The sequence below is a fragment of the Leptinotarsa decemlineata genome, unplaced genomic scaffold (assembly GCF_025532065.1).
Source record: "Leptinotarsa decemlineata unplaced genomic scaffold, Ldec_3_MD MMD2_tig00000090_RagTag_RagTag, whole genome shotgun sequence".
In the NCBI taxonomy this organism is placed as follows: Eukaryota; Metazoa; Arthropoda; class Insecta; order Coleoptera; family Chrysomelidae; genus Leptinotarsa; species Leptinotarsa decemlineata.
Window position 1 is genome coordinate 3,391,398 of NW_027412541.1, and position 17,033 is coordinate 3,408,430.

The 17,033-nt window shown below is 36.3% G+C and overlaps 1 protein-coding gene across 1 annotated transcript in view; it reads left to right on the forward strand.

Annotated features, from left to right (window-relative positions):
• LOC111507197 (uncharacterized) overlaps window positions 1-17,033 on the forward strand; it is a 36,894-nt gene that overhangs the window by 6,880 nt on the left and 12,981 nt on the right. The window contains exons 2-3 of the mRNA XM_023162484.2: window positions 2,827-3,091; window positions 5,351-5,970. Coding sequence (XP_023018252.2) covers window positions 2,827-3,091; window positions 5,351-5,970 — 885 coding nt within the window. The remainder of the gene's footprint in view (window positions 1-2,826; window positions 3,092-5,350; window positions 5,971-17,033) is intronic.

Consider the following 17,033-nt stretch of genomic DNA (forward strand, 5'->3'; position numbering starts at 1 on the left):
TAGTCTATATATACAAGAATTTCAATATTCAACTTTCAGGAAATGTGTCATAAACTATTCAAGGAATGTACCTATTCTGTTCGTTCAGATAGTGTCTTGAAGACTCAAGAATTCATACAGTATCTTAACTCTTTTCTTGATTTAGAGCAAGAACGTACCATTTGTGCCCAGTTGGAATGACCAACTCTTGATTTTCTGGAGCGAGGGGACAAGTTAGTTTTAAATTTTTTCATGAAAATGCAATTATTAGTGCTAATAACCAAATTAAAAGTTCTCATTCGGACACCCTCTACAGAAATTTCCAAAAACACTGTACCCCTTTTCAACACTTGTCACTGTAGACCAAGTAATGATGCACTGTTTGGAACCTTTGGTGTAATAATTGAATATTACTGAAGTTTTTTCTCAACACCAAACCATCATTTTCATCAACTCGACACGTTTTTCAATCACCAAGTGACCATCTTTAAGAGGAAGATCTTTTGATCTTCACTGTAGACCAACTTAATTACACTGGGATCAGAGACGCTTCAAGCGAACCAATGAAACAAGGAATACAGTTCATTTGAGAGTTTCATAAGGGTTTTGCAACCCTAATGTTAAAACGAATGAATGATTAAAAATAATAAATAATCATTGTTGAATATAAACTGTCACCGTATAAAGGAATCAGAGTTTCAAAGTTCTGAAATTTCTACTCTTTCCGATAGTTGCTTCAATAGAAAAAGCAACAAAATACAGGGTGTCTATTTCCAGAAACCATCAAGGAAACTCATAGCTTTTGTTTTACTCTCTGCAACTAGACTCCTCTGATTCTCTTGACATCCGGGACTCCGGCAGTCTCCAGCAGTAGCCACCTCGGACCTGTGTGTTATGAATATTACTGGATTTTTTCCCAACACCAAACAGTTATTTTAATACTTCAACACGTGTTCCGATCACGAAGTGATCATCTTCAATCTTCCTCTTGAAGGGTTTGTTGTTGGAAAAAAACTCCAGTAATATTCATGAACTACACCGAAGGTGTCGAACAGTGCATTACAAGTACAGTGGGTTATAGTGGAGCTAGACACGTCAAACCTCTGAATATTCAACGTACTCCACGTTCGTCGACTTCGTCGATTTTCTCGTGTTTTATATATTTTCAATGTCCTGTTTGTGTCCGATTTATTCCTGTTTTTATGTTTTCAGTTATTTTCAAGCTTTGAACTGTTTTCATGCTTTTATCTGACAGAACTATAATACAAAAAAACCGTTGTGAAAAAATCCTGACTCTACGATTAGTTACAATTAATAAATTCAAAGTATGATTTCATATAATTCGCTTTCAAATTGATATCCATATGTATCTTTAACGTTGAAATTTATCCAGATAGATAATTATCACAATTATAAAGATTCTACTTGAAAAGGAAAAAAATATTTTCCACAAATTAAATATATCGTGAAGCTAACTTACTGAATCTTGGACAAATTTATATACACCAATGTATTCAATGGATGATGAAAACCAAGACTCACACATATACTAGTCATTCCTACAACAAGAGGTCTATTTCTAATAATCTAGTGTCTGTTCCATTTTACAAAAAGTCTCTACCACAAAGATTCATAACTTACTTCGGCCCAAAACTTCTCAACATGGTTCCAGAATATATATATATATATATATATATATATATATATATATATATATATATATATATATATATATATATATATATATATATATATATTACAATGTAGGTTTTCACGGATGGTAGAATATGATGTGTTGTTTTTCCGGGTGTTCATCCGTTGTGTACTATTCGATAGTCGACGTTTCGATAATGCCATCTCAGATGGCATTATCAAGACGAGTTACTGCTTCGCTTCGAGAGGTGTAATATATATGTATATATATATATATATATATATATATATATATATATATATATATATATATATATATATATATATATATTTATATATATATATATATATACTATCTACTATCGTAGTTTTTTTTTCCCTTTTGATTATGTTTTTCCGTTAATCAGCAGCCGCCCCCAATACAAACGACAACTCTCAGAAGTTGAGAAACGTGTGCGAGCTAAGGACTAACGAGGTCTTACCTTTTAACGTGTGATTCCTAACACGGTAGGTTGGGAATGGTAGACCTAACACGGTCTACCAACCAATATTATTTTTGAAATAGGTATTCATTCAAATTCAATTTAAAAATTTTAAGATTTTTTCTCTGTAAAATGACACTTCATATCATGTTGATGAGTCCAAACATGCTCTGCTATTCCTGATTTGCTGGTTTCTCCTCGCTGTTGTGTTTCTTGTGCTCGGCAATTCGAACTTTCAATGGCCTCTTAGTTTCACCGCACTCTTTCGCTAATGCCGCAATCTCTTTCTGGTTTATAGTTCACTATTTTTCAAGAGAGTATAGATACATTTTTGTTTTTTTTTTTTCTATACAACCGCTGTTCAGGAATGGAGTTGTTTTTTATTGATGCCTTTCTCAAAGTTTATTCAGTTTTTTCTAGTCCCCTTGTTGCAAATTGATTATTGGTAGATTTAAACAATATGAGATTGATTTTTAAATCTATCTATATTCAAAAACTACCAGATCTCTTACTAATCTAGTTTTTTGAGTTCCTATAATATTTATATAACTGGATAAAACTTACAAAAAGTTCATAATTGTAGTTCATACGTTATTTTTGGAAATTTTCAAATTGTTCTATTGGAATCCGGATTCGTAACAATATAGCAAAATATTTTTAAAGAAAAATAGAAAATTGAAAAGTGAAAAAGCTACAACTGATATATTTTCAGATTTCATAATTGACACAGATGAATGTCAAATTCCGAATTTTCCTGCCTTTAGCCAAGAATCCCTTTCCAGCTACGTTCTTTTAGACTACGTTCGTTGTTCTACTTTGGATCCATTGACTCGGACTATCGTGGAAAACAATACTGCGTTTTTACATTTAAGAACCGAGGTTCTTGACCAATATTATAAATCAAAAGATGAAATTGATTGTTGCTATAGTTATGTTACTAGAAATGGGACGAACGAGGAGCCAGATATTGGTATTAGGTAAGTGACACCACAAAAATTGCTGATATAGAATGTAGGGCCTCCACGATAAAAATTACCTGAACTAAAAATATTTTTCTTGGAGATGCATGGACACTACATGAAAATAAAATTCTCAAAACGATCTAATTTTCATTCAGTACCTGCAGTGAAATTCAATTTGATAGTCGTTGTCACAATTAGGATTTCCAAGAAATTATGTGTTTCATCAGTTCAAACTTCCATTGTCTAATATAATATAAACTGATTTGAAATCCGTGAAAGAATCTGTAAAAAATTGAAAAAGATCAACCGAAAAATAACAATTTTATTAAACAAAAACTGAAATTACAAAGAAATAACATACAAGCAACAACCAAAAAAATTAAAATTGAAATAAAAATAGAAACTGAAAATAAAAAAAAATTAAAAAATATTATTAACAAGAAATGAAAGTTAAAAATTAAAAGATTCCTAACTAAGTTACGTCACAACCGATGTTTCGATTGTTAGTATCCACAATCATCTTCGGGTGATAACTGGACTTATTCCTCCGAGATCTGACTATTTATAGGTCATTCGAGTACTTTCACCTATCCCCTCTTTCCTCCCGCTAATCTCCCGATTAGCTGGAGATGACCTTTCGACGGGAGTTGGTCGTTTTCCGCTTGATTAGAGGTTTCTATAGGTTACGTATCTCTACGCTAGCTTGACTAAATGCATTGTTGGACAATATTTACGCGGCTTCTTTGAATTTTCTCTAAAACCACTGTTCCTCCTTGTGGATGATTTCACATCAGCCCACTTGATGTTATGTTGATGAGTCCAAACATGCTGTACTATTCCGGATTTCTCCTCGCTGTGTGTGTTTATTGTGCTCAGCAATGCGACCTTTCAATGGCCTCTTAGTTTCACCGATGTATGATTCTCCGCACTCGCAGGGTATTCGGTAAATGCGAAATTGCAGTCCGCGTTTGGTGGCCTGGTTTTCGTGAGGCTGCTACAGGTAGTGTTCCCAGATCTGAAGCAGGTCCTGTTATACTTGGACCCAATCTTTCTTATGATTTCCGATAATCCTCTGATGAAGGGAAGTACCAGTACTGGTTGTGGCGGCTTCTCTTCCTTGTGGAGCTCTTGCTGTCTTCTAGCTAAAGCCTATTCTACCATCACTCTGGAGCAAATTCGGAATAGCAGAACATGTTTGTCTCATCAACATAACATCAAGTGACCTCAAGCTGAAATCATCCACAAGGAGGAATATTGGTTTAGAAGAAAATTCAAAGAAGTCGTGTCGAGAAGTCGAGACAGGGAAGAGGGGATAGGTAAAACCACTCGAATGACCTATAAATAGTCAGATCTCGGAGGAAGTCCAGTTAGCACCCGAAGATACTAACAATCGAAACGTCGTGACGTAACTTGGTTTGGAATCTTTTAATTTTTAACTTTCATTCTTTGTTAATGATATTTATTATTTTTTTTAAATTTTTAGCTTGTATTTGTATTTCAATTTTTATTTTTTTGGTTGTTTCTTTTAGTTTATTTCTTTGTAATTTCGGATTCTGTTCAATAAAGTTGTTATTTTTCGGTTAATCTTTTTTAATTTTTTACAGAATCTTTCGGGGATTTCAAATCAATTTAATTATATTAAACAATGGAAGTCCAAACTGATGAAATACACCACGAAACATTGTCAACCACCTTCAAACAAACGGAAATTATGTCATTCTACTTGAATTGAAAGGAAGTGAAATTCATCTTCATGTCTATTGAAATTGTGTGGTATCTTGAGAATTTTTTGATGCACCCTTCAATACAACACTTACGTATTAACTGACTAATATTATCCAAGTTTTTGTTCACACACCTTATCATTCCAACAATCTGTTGAATCAGGACGTAACATGTTCTGTGTATCGATATCCGAAGTCATATAAATCAACTTCCGGAGTATGAATGTATGGCTATCTGCTCATGTTATATTAGTCAGTTGATGAAATTGTTGATGCTTTTTTGTCTATGAAAGCATATCTGAGCACGAAACATATCTAACTTTAACTCCAGAAACTTCCATGTATTCTGTTATTTGGAATTCCACCCCCATTTGTGCGGCCAAGACTCATATCTTGATCGGCAAGTCGGCATTATCTCAATATTTGAGAGTTCAGAGAGCATCATTCCACAAAGGACTTCGATAATCATAACGTTAGCGTTCAATGAAGTAATCAACCAAACTCAAAATACTTTAAATGTTTTTAATGAAAAGTTGTTATTCTTTTTCAGCTTCTCGAGTTGTAATTACTTCAATTCCACTGTTACTCTTGAAGAGCACACTGTGATAGTTAAATGCTACATTGGTGCGGATAAGATATACGAAAATGTACACAGACCAATGGTTGTAACGAAGGCAGTTAAGGAAAAACTTTTTAATCGATCTGAGGCAAAGAAACTATCCAAGAAGAAACACCTCAGTGTTCTTCTGATTGTGGTTGATAGTATATCTAGGTTGAACCTGGCAAGAACAATGCGTTCAACAAAAAAATTTTTACAGGACAATGATTTTGTAGAATTCGTTGGCTACAATAAAATAGATGACAATACTTTTCCAAACTTCAATGCCCTGCTAACCGGCCTGAATCAAAATCAATCTTACTCAATTTGTAAACCAACCATTGTGGGTGGGTTGGACCAGTGTCCTATGATATGGTACAACTTTCGAGACAAAGGATATGTTACCGCTTATGCTGAAGATTTCGCTACGATATCCACATACAATTATAGAAAGAAAGGATTCAAAAATCCTCCGACTGATTATTACTTCAAACCGTACATGGCAGCTTCCGACACCCTATCTACACTGGCAGTAGATAGTATGCCTTATTGCAGTGGACCTGAATCTCAAGGTGAGATTTATGAATAATAATAATAATAGAAATAATCGATAATACCACATTTCTATTTCGAAACTGAATTGAAGGGAGCTTTGTTGGAAATGTATCATATTTATTTGGATTATTTTCAATAGAAATTATGCATCATTTATAATTACTACAACAGGTGATTTTTGGAGCATTTTAAATTATCTAAAAGAACACCAAAGACACCTATCAGAAAACAACTATTTCCCTGGCTAGTACGACGAAGAGCGTTGGATTAAATTCGACAGGTGTTAGTGCAGGATTCTTCACTGAAGTTATTTCTGCATATGCTGTTGGCGATACAACTGTTGGAATCGATTTTCAATAACTGGAACACACTTGCAGACCGGTTTCCTTATACGAAGAATTGAGCAAATTTTGCATATGCGGTTGACAAACATGTTGTTAGTTGTTTGCTTCTGCCTAGTTCGAAGAATGATACTTTGAAGGAATTCTATTCTCAATTATCGGAAATCATCGACTTTATGTTGATGATAGAAACTACCTTGTACTGAAGAGTGGACAAACAGCCCGAAACCAGTCTGCAAATGTATTCCGATAATTGAAAATTGATTCCGGCAGTTGTATCGCCAAGAGCATAAGAATTCTGCACTGACACCTGTCAGATATAATCCAACGCCATTCGTGATATTAGCTACAGTGTAGGTAATTTGAGACTGGCCTGAACTCATTGAAATTGGAGCATTTTGAAATGAAGGTAATTTAAGCAAATCAGCAGTGAATGATTCTGTTTATTAGCAGGGAATTTATGTAAATATAGCCATATATAATTGGAGCATTAATTGAAAAAAGAAATACTCTACTGGAATCGATCTAGTCGCCCCGTATCGCCAATTAATTTTTGATGTTTCATATTTTCATAATTTGTGTTGCTTTTTTTATATATTTCTATAATAAAAAATTCTTTTCATTGAGCAGTGTCATCGAAAAACTATAAACCCCAGTTAACTTCTGCATTATGTCTTACGATGTTTGAAATATCAGCTTTCTCTGTTATCATTTCTGTTCTGAATGTTCTAGTTGAAAATACCTTCACCTGAATTGCCAAACGATCTTTCAATTTCAATATACTATAAGAGTTACATGAACATTCAGTATGAAATATCTTGTGCACAAACTTCCATGTTTGCTAGATTTGTTGTGATGTAGATTTTTTTAATGAATTGCGAAAATTAATTGGGGAACAGTAGCGATGTGACAGTTGCGTGAAGTCAGTTGCGAAAGTGAATTGCGATAGAGAAGTTGCGAAAGTCAGTTGAAAAGTCAGTTGCGAAAAGATTCCTTTGCGATCGAGAGTTAAAATGGGAGATTTTGCGATAGTGGAATTACCGGTCAGTGAGTTAATTGTTGTTTCCTTTGGTGACACTTAGAACGGATCAGTATTTCACACGGATACCGTACCGGAGAGGGAAGGGAGAACAGAACCCAGTATAGTATCATGAGTTAATTTGGATTTTTTACTAACCCCCATGTCGGTATAGAGAAAGAGGATGTCATTTTAATTTTGTAATAATTGTCTTATTGTTGTTTCGTCTTGGGGACGATATAAGAAGGGCAATAAATTACACTACACCCCTTTCATATGTGTAAATATCTGCAATTAGTACAGACGGGCTTGAAACTGAAAAATAGTACGGCGGCCAGGCAATTTCAAATAATCAGTAATTAAGGTTTTCGCGTAAGTTGGAATTCTACCTTATGAGGGAATATATAATATTTCACAAGTTGATAAAGAGATAATTTTTGTTTGACAATCAGCTATTTGAGCCGGGCTTTCTTGTAAAATTTTGATCTCACTTTTCGAACATTTTTGCTTATTGTTTTGTTGGACTTTCATATTATATTTTATACAGTTATTTGTTATGATTTGTAAACATACCCGTTTATTCTTTTTATTGGTTTTGTAATATAAGCCTAATCGGAAGCTTGCTTTTTTTTATTTAAAAGAACAAAACACCGCATCAACCACTGGAATTATTAGCGGTTACAGTAGGTACATTGAATTTTGTTAGAGATGCCAACATTTTCCAAAAAACTATAAAGGGAAGTAAAGTTCGTAACATCCAATGCATTGGTGAGGTCGCCTGGTAATCCGAAAAATTGTCTTTCTTCATTGAAAGCTGGGCAATCAGAGATGAAATGTTCAACACTCATCGTCACACTGCAGGTATCACAAATGCGAGGCTCTTCATGCTTTAGGAGATGTAGATGGGTAAATTTCGTATGTCCAATTCTCAGGCGTGTAAGTAAAACTTGCTGTCTGCGGGTGAGAGCTCGGTAATTTTGAGTGACTAGATTAGGATTAATGGCTCTGAGTTTATTATATAGGGATTGCCACATTTGCCTCCATCTGTCGCATATGAGCTCTTTGATTTGGAGATAAACGTCTTGATAGGGCACTCGTTGGATCTCTCGACAGTTGGTGTTTGAAATGGCCTCTCGAGCTTCTGAATCGGCCCTTTCATTACCCGTTATTCCCATATGAGAAGGAATCCAAACTATCTCAATATGTTTACCATCCTGTAATAACTTTCCCAGTTCAGTCTTAATGAGAAGAAGAAGAGCATTTTTCGGGTAGAGTTGTTGGATGCCCAAGACAGCGCTAAGAGAATCAGTGAAAATGACATGATCATCAACGGATCTACGACAGTATTGTAGTGCGCTGAGTATAGCAAATACTTCTCCTCAGTAGATACTGGAGAAAGATGGCAGTCGATAAGTGTAAGTGGTGGTATCTGTTATCACAGCGGCTCCTACTCCTTCAACTGTTTTGGAAGAATCGGTATATATATGCTTGAAGTGCTGATATTTGGAGACCAGTTCGGCGAATGATTTCTTTATGAAATTTGAAGGGGTATCGCATTTGGGAAAGTTGAGGAGATAGGTATTACAGGGAGTAATTGGTAATGTCCAGGGAGGGGGAATTTTCACATAAAAAGATAAGGGGTAATTTTGTTTCTGTTCAAAGATATGTTGGAAACGATCTGAGAATGTATATCGATAGGAAGGATGGTTTTTGGAAGCGGCTACTCTTGCGGCATAACTTGAGGAAAGATAGTCTCTGCGAACATCAAGGGGTTGTTCTCCGGCCTCAGCCAGTAGGCTCTCCACTGGGCTGGTACAAAAAGCTCCCAGGGCAATCCTCATGGACGAATATTGGATCACATTCAGAGACTTCAGGAGAGTTGCTTTCGCTGAACCATAAACGATAGAACCATAATCTAGCTTGGATCGAATGAGAGCCCGATATATACGCAAGAGAGTAATACTGTCAGCTCCCCATGTATGATTCGAGAGTATTTTCATCAGATTCAAACCCCTCTGACAGCTTTTCTTCAGATTGCTTACGTGGGATTTCCATTTCAGTTGTCTATCAAATGTCAGCCCCAGAAATCTCATTTCGTCCACAAACTCCAATTGCTGATCATTCAATTTCAGAAAAGTTTTGATCTGTAGGGATTTTTTAGAAAATAGAACGCATTTAGTTTTAGTGGGGGAGAATTGGAAATCCGTATCACGAGACCACGATTGAAGCCCTGATTGCCTGCTGAAGATGAGAACAAATAGAATTCACACTTTTTCCACTGGCGTAGGTATAGAACTTAATCATCCGCATATATATTTCCTCTTACAGGCTTCATGACATCTTTCATGTTATCATTTATGACGATGAGAAATAGATTCCCACTCAGGCATGATCCTTGCGGAGTGCCATTTTCTTGAGACTTACTTTCAGAGAGCACACCATTGACTCTAACGGAGAAGGATCTGTTACTTAGAAAGTTAGAATTGAATGCTAATAGATTTCCTTGAACTTGCCAGCGCTTGAGTTTTTCAAGAACATTTCGTCGCCAAACAGAGTCGAATGCTCTGGTAATGTCGAAGAATATTGCAATAACTTGATGTTGGTTAGCAAATGCTTCATGTATGTCGGATTGTAGGCTAATGAGGTTATCTGTAGTGGAGCGTTGTTTACGAAAACCACTTTGATACGGTGTAATCAAATTATTTTGATTAAGAAAAAAGGATAGTCTGGCGTTGAGGATTTTTTCAAGAAGTTTACACATAGTACAAGTCAGAGAAATGGGTCTATGAGACTGAGGATCAGATCGTTGTTTGTTTTCTTTGAGCAGAGGAAGTACAATCGCTTCTGACCAGTTAGTAGGAAATTGACGAGTGAGAAAAATTATATTGAATATTTCAAGCATACGTTGTTTTCCTGTCAGGAGAAGTTTCTTCAGAAAAACATATGGGATATCGTCAGGTCCAAGACTTGAGTTTTTGACTTTGGAGAGTGCGTCTTCCATTTCATTCATTGTTATTCGAATGTTCAGATAATTCTCGCTGTCATCATCGATATGCAAGGGTACAGCTTCGACCAATTTCATTCATAGGTAAAAAGTGCTCATCAAAGTTTTTATCGCTGGAGAGTTGCTGAAATCTATCGGCCAATAAATTGGCGATTTCAATGTTTTCAGAGATAGAAGAGCAGTTTGTTTCCAAGGACGAAATTCGAAAGTTTGTAGTTATTCCTTTTATGCGATTCACTTTTTGCCATACCTCTGACATGGGTATAGAGTATTGAAGTGATGACACATAATTTTTCCACGACTTGCGTTTGCTCTGTTTTATCAAATACCGTTTTCGTGCTCTGAGTCTATTGAACTCCAGTTTATTTTCAGTGGAAAAATGTCGTTTCAACTTGTTGAATGCCCTTTTACTTTACGTTGTCGCTTTTTGACATTCTGAATTCCACCAAGGCACTGGATGATGTCCATTGATTTTAGAGGTTTTACCTATGGCTAAAGTAGCAGCATTTGAAATGGCACTGGAAAATTCATGGACAAGGGAAACAATATCGTTTTCATGGTGGGGTGATCTGTTAGGAAAACTCTTCACCAGTATACTTTGGAAAATCTTCCAACTCGTATCATCCGCTTTCTTGAGTTTCCAGGAATAAGGGTGGAATATGTTGGATGAGTTTTGAGAAAAAATATGTTTGATGATGATAGGAAGATGATCACTATCATGTGAATCTTGAAGAACATTCCAAGAGAGCTTAGGAAATATTGAGGGGTGACATAAGGCCAAGTCAAGAGCTGAGTGGTTGCCAGTGGTAATGTTCATCCTGGTAATGTCACCGGAGTTGAGCAGCACCAGATTCGATCTGCCGATGAATGTTTCCATCATCCTACCACGCCGGTTAGTTGTGAGACAACCCCACATAGTGTTGAGAGCATTGAAATCACCGAGAATTATATGTAGATTTGGTAACTGATTTATTATTCTCTCTAAATCTTGAATATTCATATCGCTATCTGGTTGGGCAAAGATATTACATATGCAAATCCTCTGGGGGGGTCCAACAATAACTGCGGTTGCTTCTAGATCTGTTGAAAGTGGAACTTGTGATGCTTTCAAGCATTCGTGTGCATACATTGTTACACCACCAGAAGCAATCCTCGAATTTGTTCTAATTTTATGGAAAGAACTGTAGTTTTTTAGGTTGTAAACTCGATCGGTTCTGAAATTCGTTTCTTGGAGACATATGATTGAAAGATTTTCATTCCTTATCAACAACTGAAGCATCTCTAGATGTGGGAATAACCCATTAATGTTCCACTGTAAAATGAAGAGTAATTGCTAATTGAGGGAGAAGAACTTCAGTAGGTGTCTTGAGACAGGTCACTGTCACCTTCAGAGACTGATACGTTGGAGTTAGTTTCCAGTTCTTGGTTCAGGCGTTTCAGGATTTTTTTCTTGAGTTTAGTGATTCTTGCCTTAATATTGCGAGCTGTCAAAAGTGGTGAGGATGCCTAGTAGTCCATGAATATCCTCCGTATATGTTCTTGCTATGTTAATAGGTTCAGATGAACCGAATGAGTTTTCTAGGAAGCTGGTAATTTGACTGAAATTTAGGATGGGAGGAGGGCCATCCCCTTCAAAAAACTCTTGGCTGGTGCTATGAGGCTTTCCACCGATTCTGGAGGAGGCTGCGGATTTTTTTTGGGTTTCTTGGGGATTTGAATGTAGGGGGTGATGAAAGAAGGACTTGCAGAAACGTCGGAATCGGTCAGGGGGCTGAAGATTAATGAGATTGTACGCTTCTGAGAGGATATATTAGGTGTTTCAGAAATTTCATTGCTTTCAACTATAGAATTATCAGTGATTAGGTTGGAAACTTTGGTTTGACTGTGTTGTTCTTGAACCATTTCTTGGCATGATGCGGCTACATGTCCGGTTTTTCTGCACTTGAAGCACGTGAGACTATCAATGGACAGGAAGATGCGGTAGGAAGTATTCTCGTGAGAGACAACAATTGAGTCGGGGGTAGATAGGTTGTCGTTGGGTTGGAGATAAACTTGTCTACGAAAACTCAGGATATGGCTATATTCAGGCTGTGTGATTCCAATTTTGACGAAGGTAATAGGAGATATTGGGGTCAAACCAAGTTCTTTCAGGCTATTCTCTATTTCGGTGTGTGATATCGTCGGGCATACGTTGGATAATATGAGCCTAGTTGCAGGAGTAACCAGTTTACGAGCTTTTAGAACTTGCTCAGCGATAATTATTTCTCCGCCTTGGCTCATAAAAGATTCAATAACAGTTTGACTGGACAAGTAAATACAGACCCTATTGTTTGAGATTCTCGAAGTGAAAATGATCTGTTTAGGTTCAATTTTCGAACCCAGAGCTATAACGTAGTCCTGGATTTTGACTCCATCAATCGAGGGAAATAGAATAGTTTGATCTCTAGTCGGAAATTTAAAAGTTTGTACGGCAGTAGAGTAAGACTGAGGTTGACTGTTCGAAACTGAATTAGAGTTTTGTTCACTTTGAGTATCCCTGTAGTAAGAGATGCTCTCCGTGTTAGTATCACCCATGATGGGAATTATTTCTTCTACGGTGGTTGACAGGACTCGACTAACATTCCTTATGCCTGAATACGGGTCTGAGATTTATATTCGGTGATAAGAAACTAGCTTACCAGCGAGAAAAAAAACAGAACACTTCTTTCACTATTGATATCAATATACGTTAAGGACGACCGATCTTCACTCGGCGACGACCAGAACGAGACTCTTGTTATTTTTTTTGATGGCTTACTATTCGAGCAAGTCCCTCACAGTGTAGTAGCAAGTCAGTGTAGTTGAAAGGCCTTTAGCCTTAAGTATTAGCCTCCTGCCTCGTTCCGGAGTGGATCTTAGAAGGAGAACAATCTCAAAAAAGGTACACGGTGTAGTTAGGTCCTCTTGCGATCGACACGAACCTTACAGCTTTTTCAGACCTGCCAAATTAATTTCAGAAAATAAATGAATCAGAAATGAGCATGTATTACACTGAAAACGGTCGGTATATTTAATAATAATAGATGAAACCATAAACACAAATACATCGGTTATATTACACAAGTGTATGAGAAAATGAGTTTTTCGAAATAGAATTTCGAAACATTCATCTCTCCCAACTACCAAACCAGCAGGTTCTGGTAAATGTCTACCGAAAAACAACCATTTTTCCGACTAATACTACCTCCCTGTAAATTTATTTCAGGAGCGAGTCTACAGAGGAGATGGGTGTCGAGTTTACGACTCCAACTGACCTCCCTGTTAATTTAGTTCGGGATCTAAAGATTCTCAACTGCCCAACTCCTGATCCAATAGCTGAGTCGTCTCCTCAAAAGCGGGGTACCTTATAAAACCGCCTTGTTCCAAATTTTCGAGCGGCGTACGCAGAATCTGTCTGAGGTGGAAAAACAAACCCCCCCATGAGCATGTTAGCAAAAGTTTGCGCTCAAGTGACATAAAAGCTTGGCAAGTTGACTTGGGTGTCACACCAATAGGTGGTCCACTCATGTCTCGCTTGCGTTTACGCAGTTATTTTTTTTTTGCCTTCCATTGTGCAAACAGGAGGCAAAAATGTACCTACAGCAATACAATAGTCCATAACTGTTATTGCCTCTCCTTTTTCAGAGGATGTCATTGTGGATACAGATTCATAGCAATCGAGCGCGCCAAGACATCATTGATCGTTGAAGAAAAATATTTCATTTGGATAGTTTTGATTTGGCCTGCAAGCTTCTTTTCAGTATTTCCATAAAAAAGGATCATGGTCTATAGGTCCTGTTTCATCATTATTGTTTTCAAAACGTCTCTATCAGGTTTTTTTGGAGTAACATAGCCTTTAGTTGCTGCATAAACTGTCATTTCACCATTTTTTAAAACGTTTATTGCAGCATTCAAGTACTCTTCACGCCAATCCCCTCTGATAGACAATGCTTTCCTATGGTACTTGTTTGACATCTGCAATTGAAACAAGTAATATTAAAAAAGCTCAAATAAGAATAAAATTGTTACCGAAGAGGTTGGTGAATTACAATGGTTTCAATCTTTTATAATCTAGAATCTAATGAAGGGACTCAATAGGATAAAATAATTTTTTGTTGAATATATATGTGCATTTAAAAAAAAAAGCTGTCATTGCAAGTCACCACCGCATTGGTTTTCATAGATATGTAGGCGTCTTGAAATGCACACCATGCACACCATAAAATATATAACTGACTGAAAAATTGCAGGGAAATATTTTGAAATGAAAAAAATGTGAATTGAATCAGGGAAATGGTTAATATTCAGAAAAAAAGACTAAATACTTTTTTTAGTGATTTTTATAAAATTAATTTAACTTTTTAAATCAATGAAACATCATCTGGCACTTGGGGGGGAAATATAAACATTTTAAATTTCAGTACTAAGTCAGAGGAAAACACAATGGAAGGTGTTACCTGCAAGAAATTCCCTAGAAAATTCTTTTGTTGTTTTCAATTCTACTATAACGAAGTCATCTTCTGAGAGCTCTTTGGAGTTGGATTCTTCAATCTTATCCATTTCTTTAGATGCTTCTTGTGCCTCTTGAAGCTCCTCTTGAATCAATTCAACGTCTGAGTATTATTCGATTTATTGTTTTCCTTATCACTTTCCACTTGGTCCGATGTTTTTTTTTTCGTACTGCAGCCTTAGAAATAGACAATAATGTATCATCATCGGATGTTTCCTTGTCCTGAATAATTGCCTTAAGAGTTTTCTTTTGTTTTTGCGTTTGCTAATTGTATATTTTCCTTTAGATGCAGACACCATAATATCCAAGGCAGTTAACAATTTGGCCTGGTTCGAGATTTATCTTCTTCCCTCTCACAGTTATATCGCCTTTCTTATGTTTTGTTTCAATAAGAATGTCTTCAAGAACATTCATCGCATTCAACTGGGCATGTTCAGGTTCAACATATTTTAGCAATTTGCATAGATTTTTTATTCTATTCAGTGGCACTAACTCAGTTGACCTAAATCCTGACTTTATATTTTCCACAGAAGAAGCTCCAACTTTTTGAATTATTTGTCTCAATAAAAACGGAAAAATAACTTGTCTGATGACACCTTTGTGAGTTCTCTTCCATTCTTTCAAGACATACCTCCAGGCTACTTTTATTGGTTTGAAGCAGCTCACGCTCAAAGATTGGCATAGATGAGTAGAATTTGGTGGTAAGAGAATGAAATTTATGTCATTTGCTTGGCATGCAATAATAACTTTTAGGGACAAATGATTGGCTAGATTTTCACTGATGAAAACTTTTGGTCCGCGCGGCAACTTTTTGAAATAATCCAGACAAATTGTTATGAACTAGTATTCAAATAAATTTTGACCGAACCATCCTGACTTACTCCTGTTATATCTGGCTCCATTTGGTCCACGCTCTGTTCAAGTTTGGCACATATGATCTGCCTGATATACAATTTAAAAGGGACACATTACCCCGAGGCAGCAACTTCGAACATCACGGATGTTGCTGATTTACAAGTGTCCATAATTTTTTCGGCTCTCTTGAATCTTCATCGCACAATAACTTTACTCGTGCCGGGATCATCGCAAAAATTTGTCTTATCGTAATTCACTATACCATCTGATTGAATGCCATTCACATCAACGCCCAGTTTATTTAATTATTTATTGATGATACTGAGTCTTATTACTGCACGAGTGGCTTTGGTACACTGTGAGAAAGTAAAGGACAATCCTGGTAGCCGCTTCGAAGAAAAAAATTCCACCACTGCTCGCCAGGTTTGTTTTCAGTAAAAATTGGAATGCGTCTACCCATTCTACTGAGATAAGATTGAACAAAAACCTTAACATCTTCTGGTTCAAATAGATAACCCCACTCTGCAGCAATTACTAAAGCTTCCTCTATAGCCCTCTCACCCTCTTTGAACAAACGAGTTTGTCCACCAGGTTTTTTGGGATGTTTAACTTTTATATTGCGGAAAATTGTAGAAGCAGATGTTCTCCTTCATAATTCGTACATGGTCTGGATCCAATCTTCCTGTCATATGTATATTTTGGTTCAAGTGACCTCTGTTTTTTATGTTCATGATATCGAAAGCTGTTTCAAGGATTATAATCTCTAGGCCAGTGTTTCCCATGGAATATGTACATTATTTATTATTTTGCTAACCTTACTAATCTATTTTCCAACGATGAGTATGAAAAATAAAATTCTGTGTAGTGTTATAATACTTTATTAATTATATGAACAAGGCATTCATAAATATAAAACGCATTACACTGTAAGAAAAATACAACAAAAATATAATACAATACTTCAATGAGAAGGCTGATTTTGATGATTAGAATCCGATTTGGCAATGTCTGGCTTAATATTGCTCAATCTTAAACGTCTTAAACGTCTTAAACTAATAAGTCTATTCCGATACTTGTTTTTCAGGTATACCTTCGCACAAGTAGAAAGTTGTGGATGGAATTAAAAACTTCACTGCTTTGACAGCTATTTGTGCGTAGTCCGCACGCCTTTCAACCCAGAAGTCAACAAGCAACATTTTTGAAAACTTTTGCTGTAGTTCCGAGTCAGAATTCAGTTCATACAACTATTCCTTTTCTGTCGCAGTAAAGTTTTCTGGCGCCATTTCTATATCAGCAAACGGGTTTTGGGTCCAGGAATATTCAGGAAAATATAT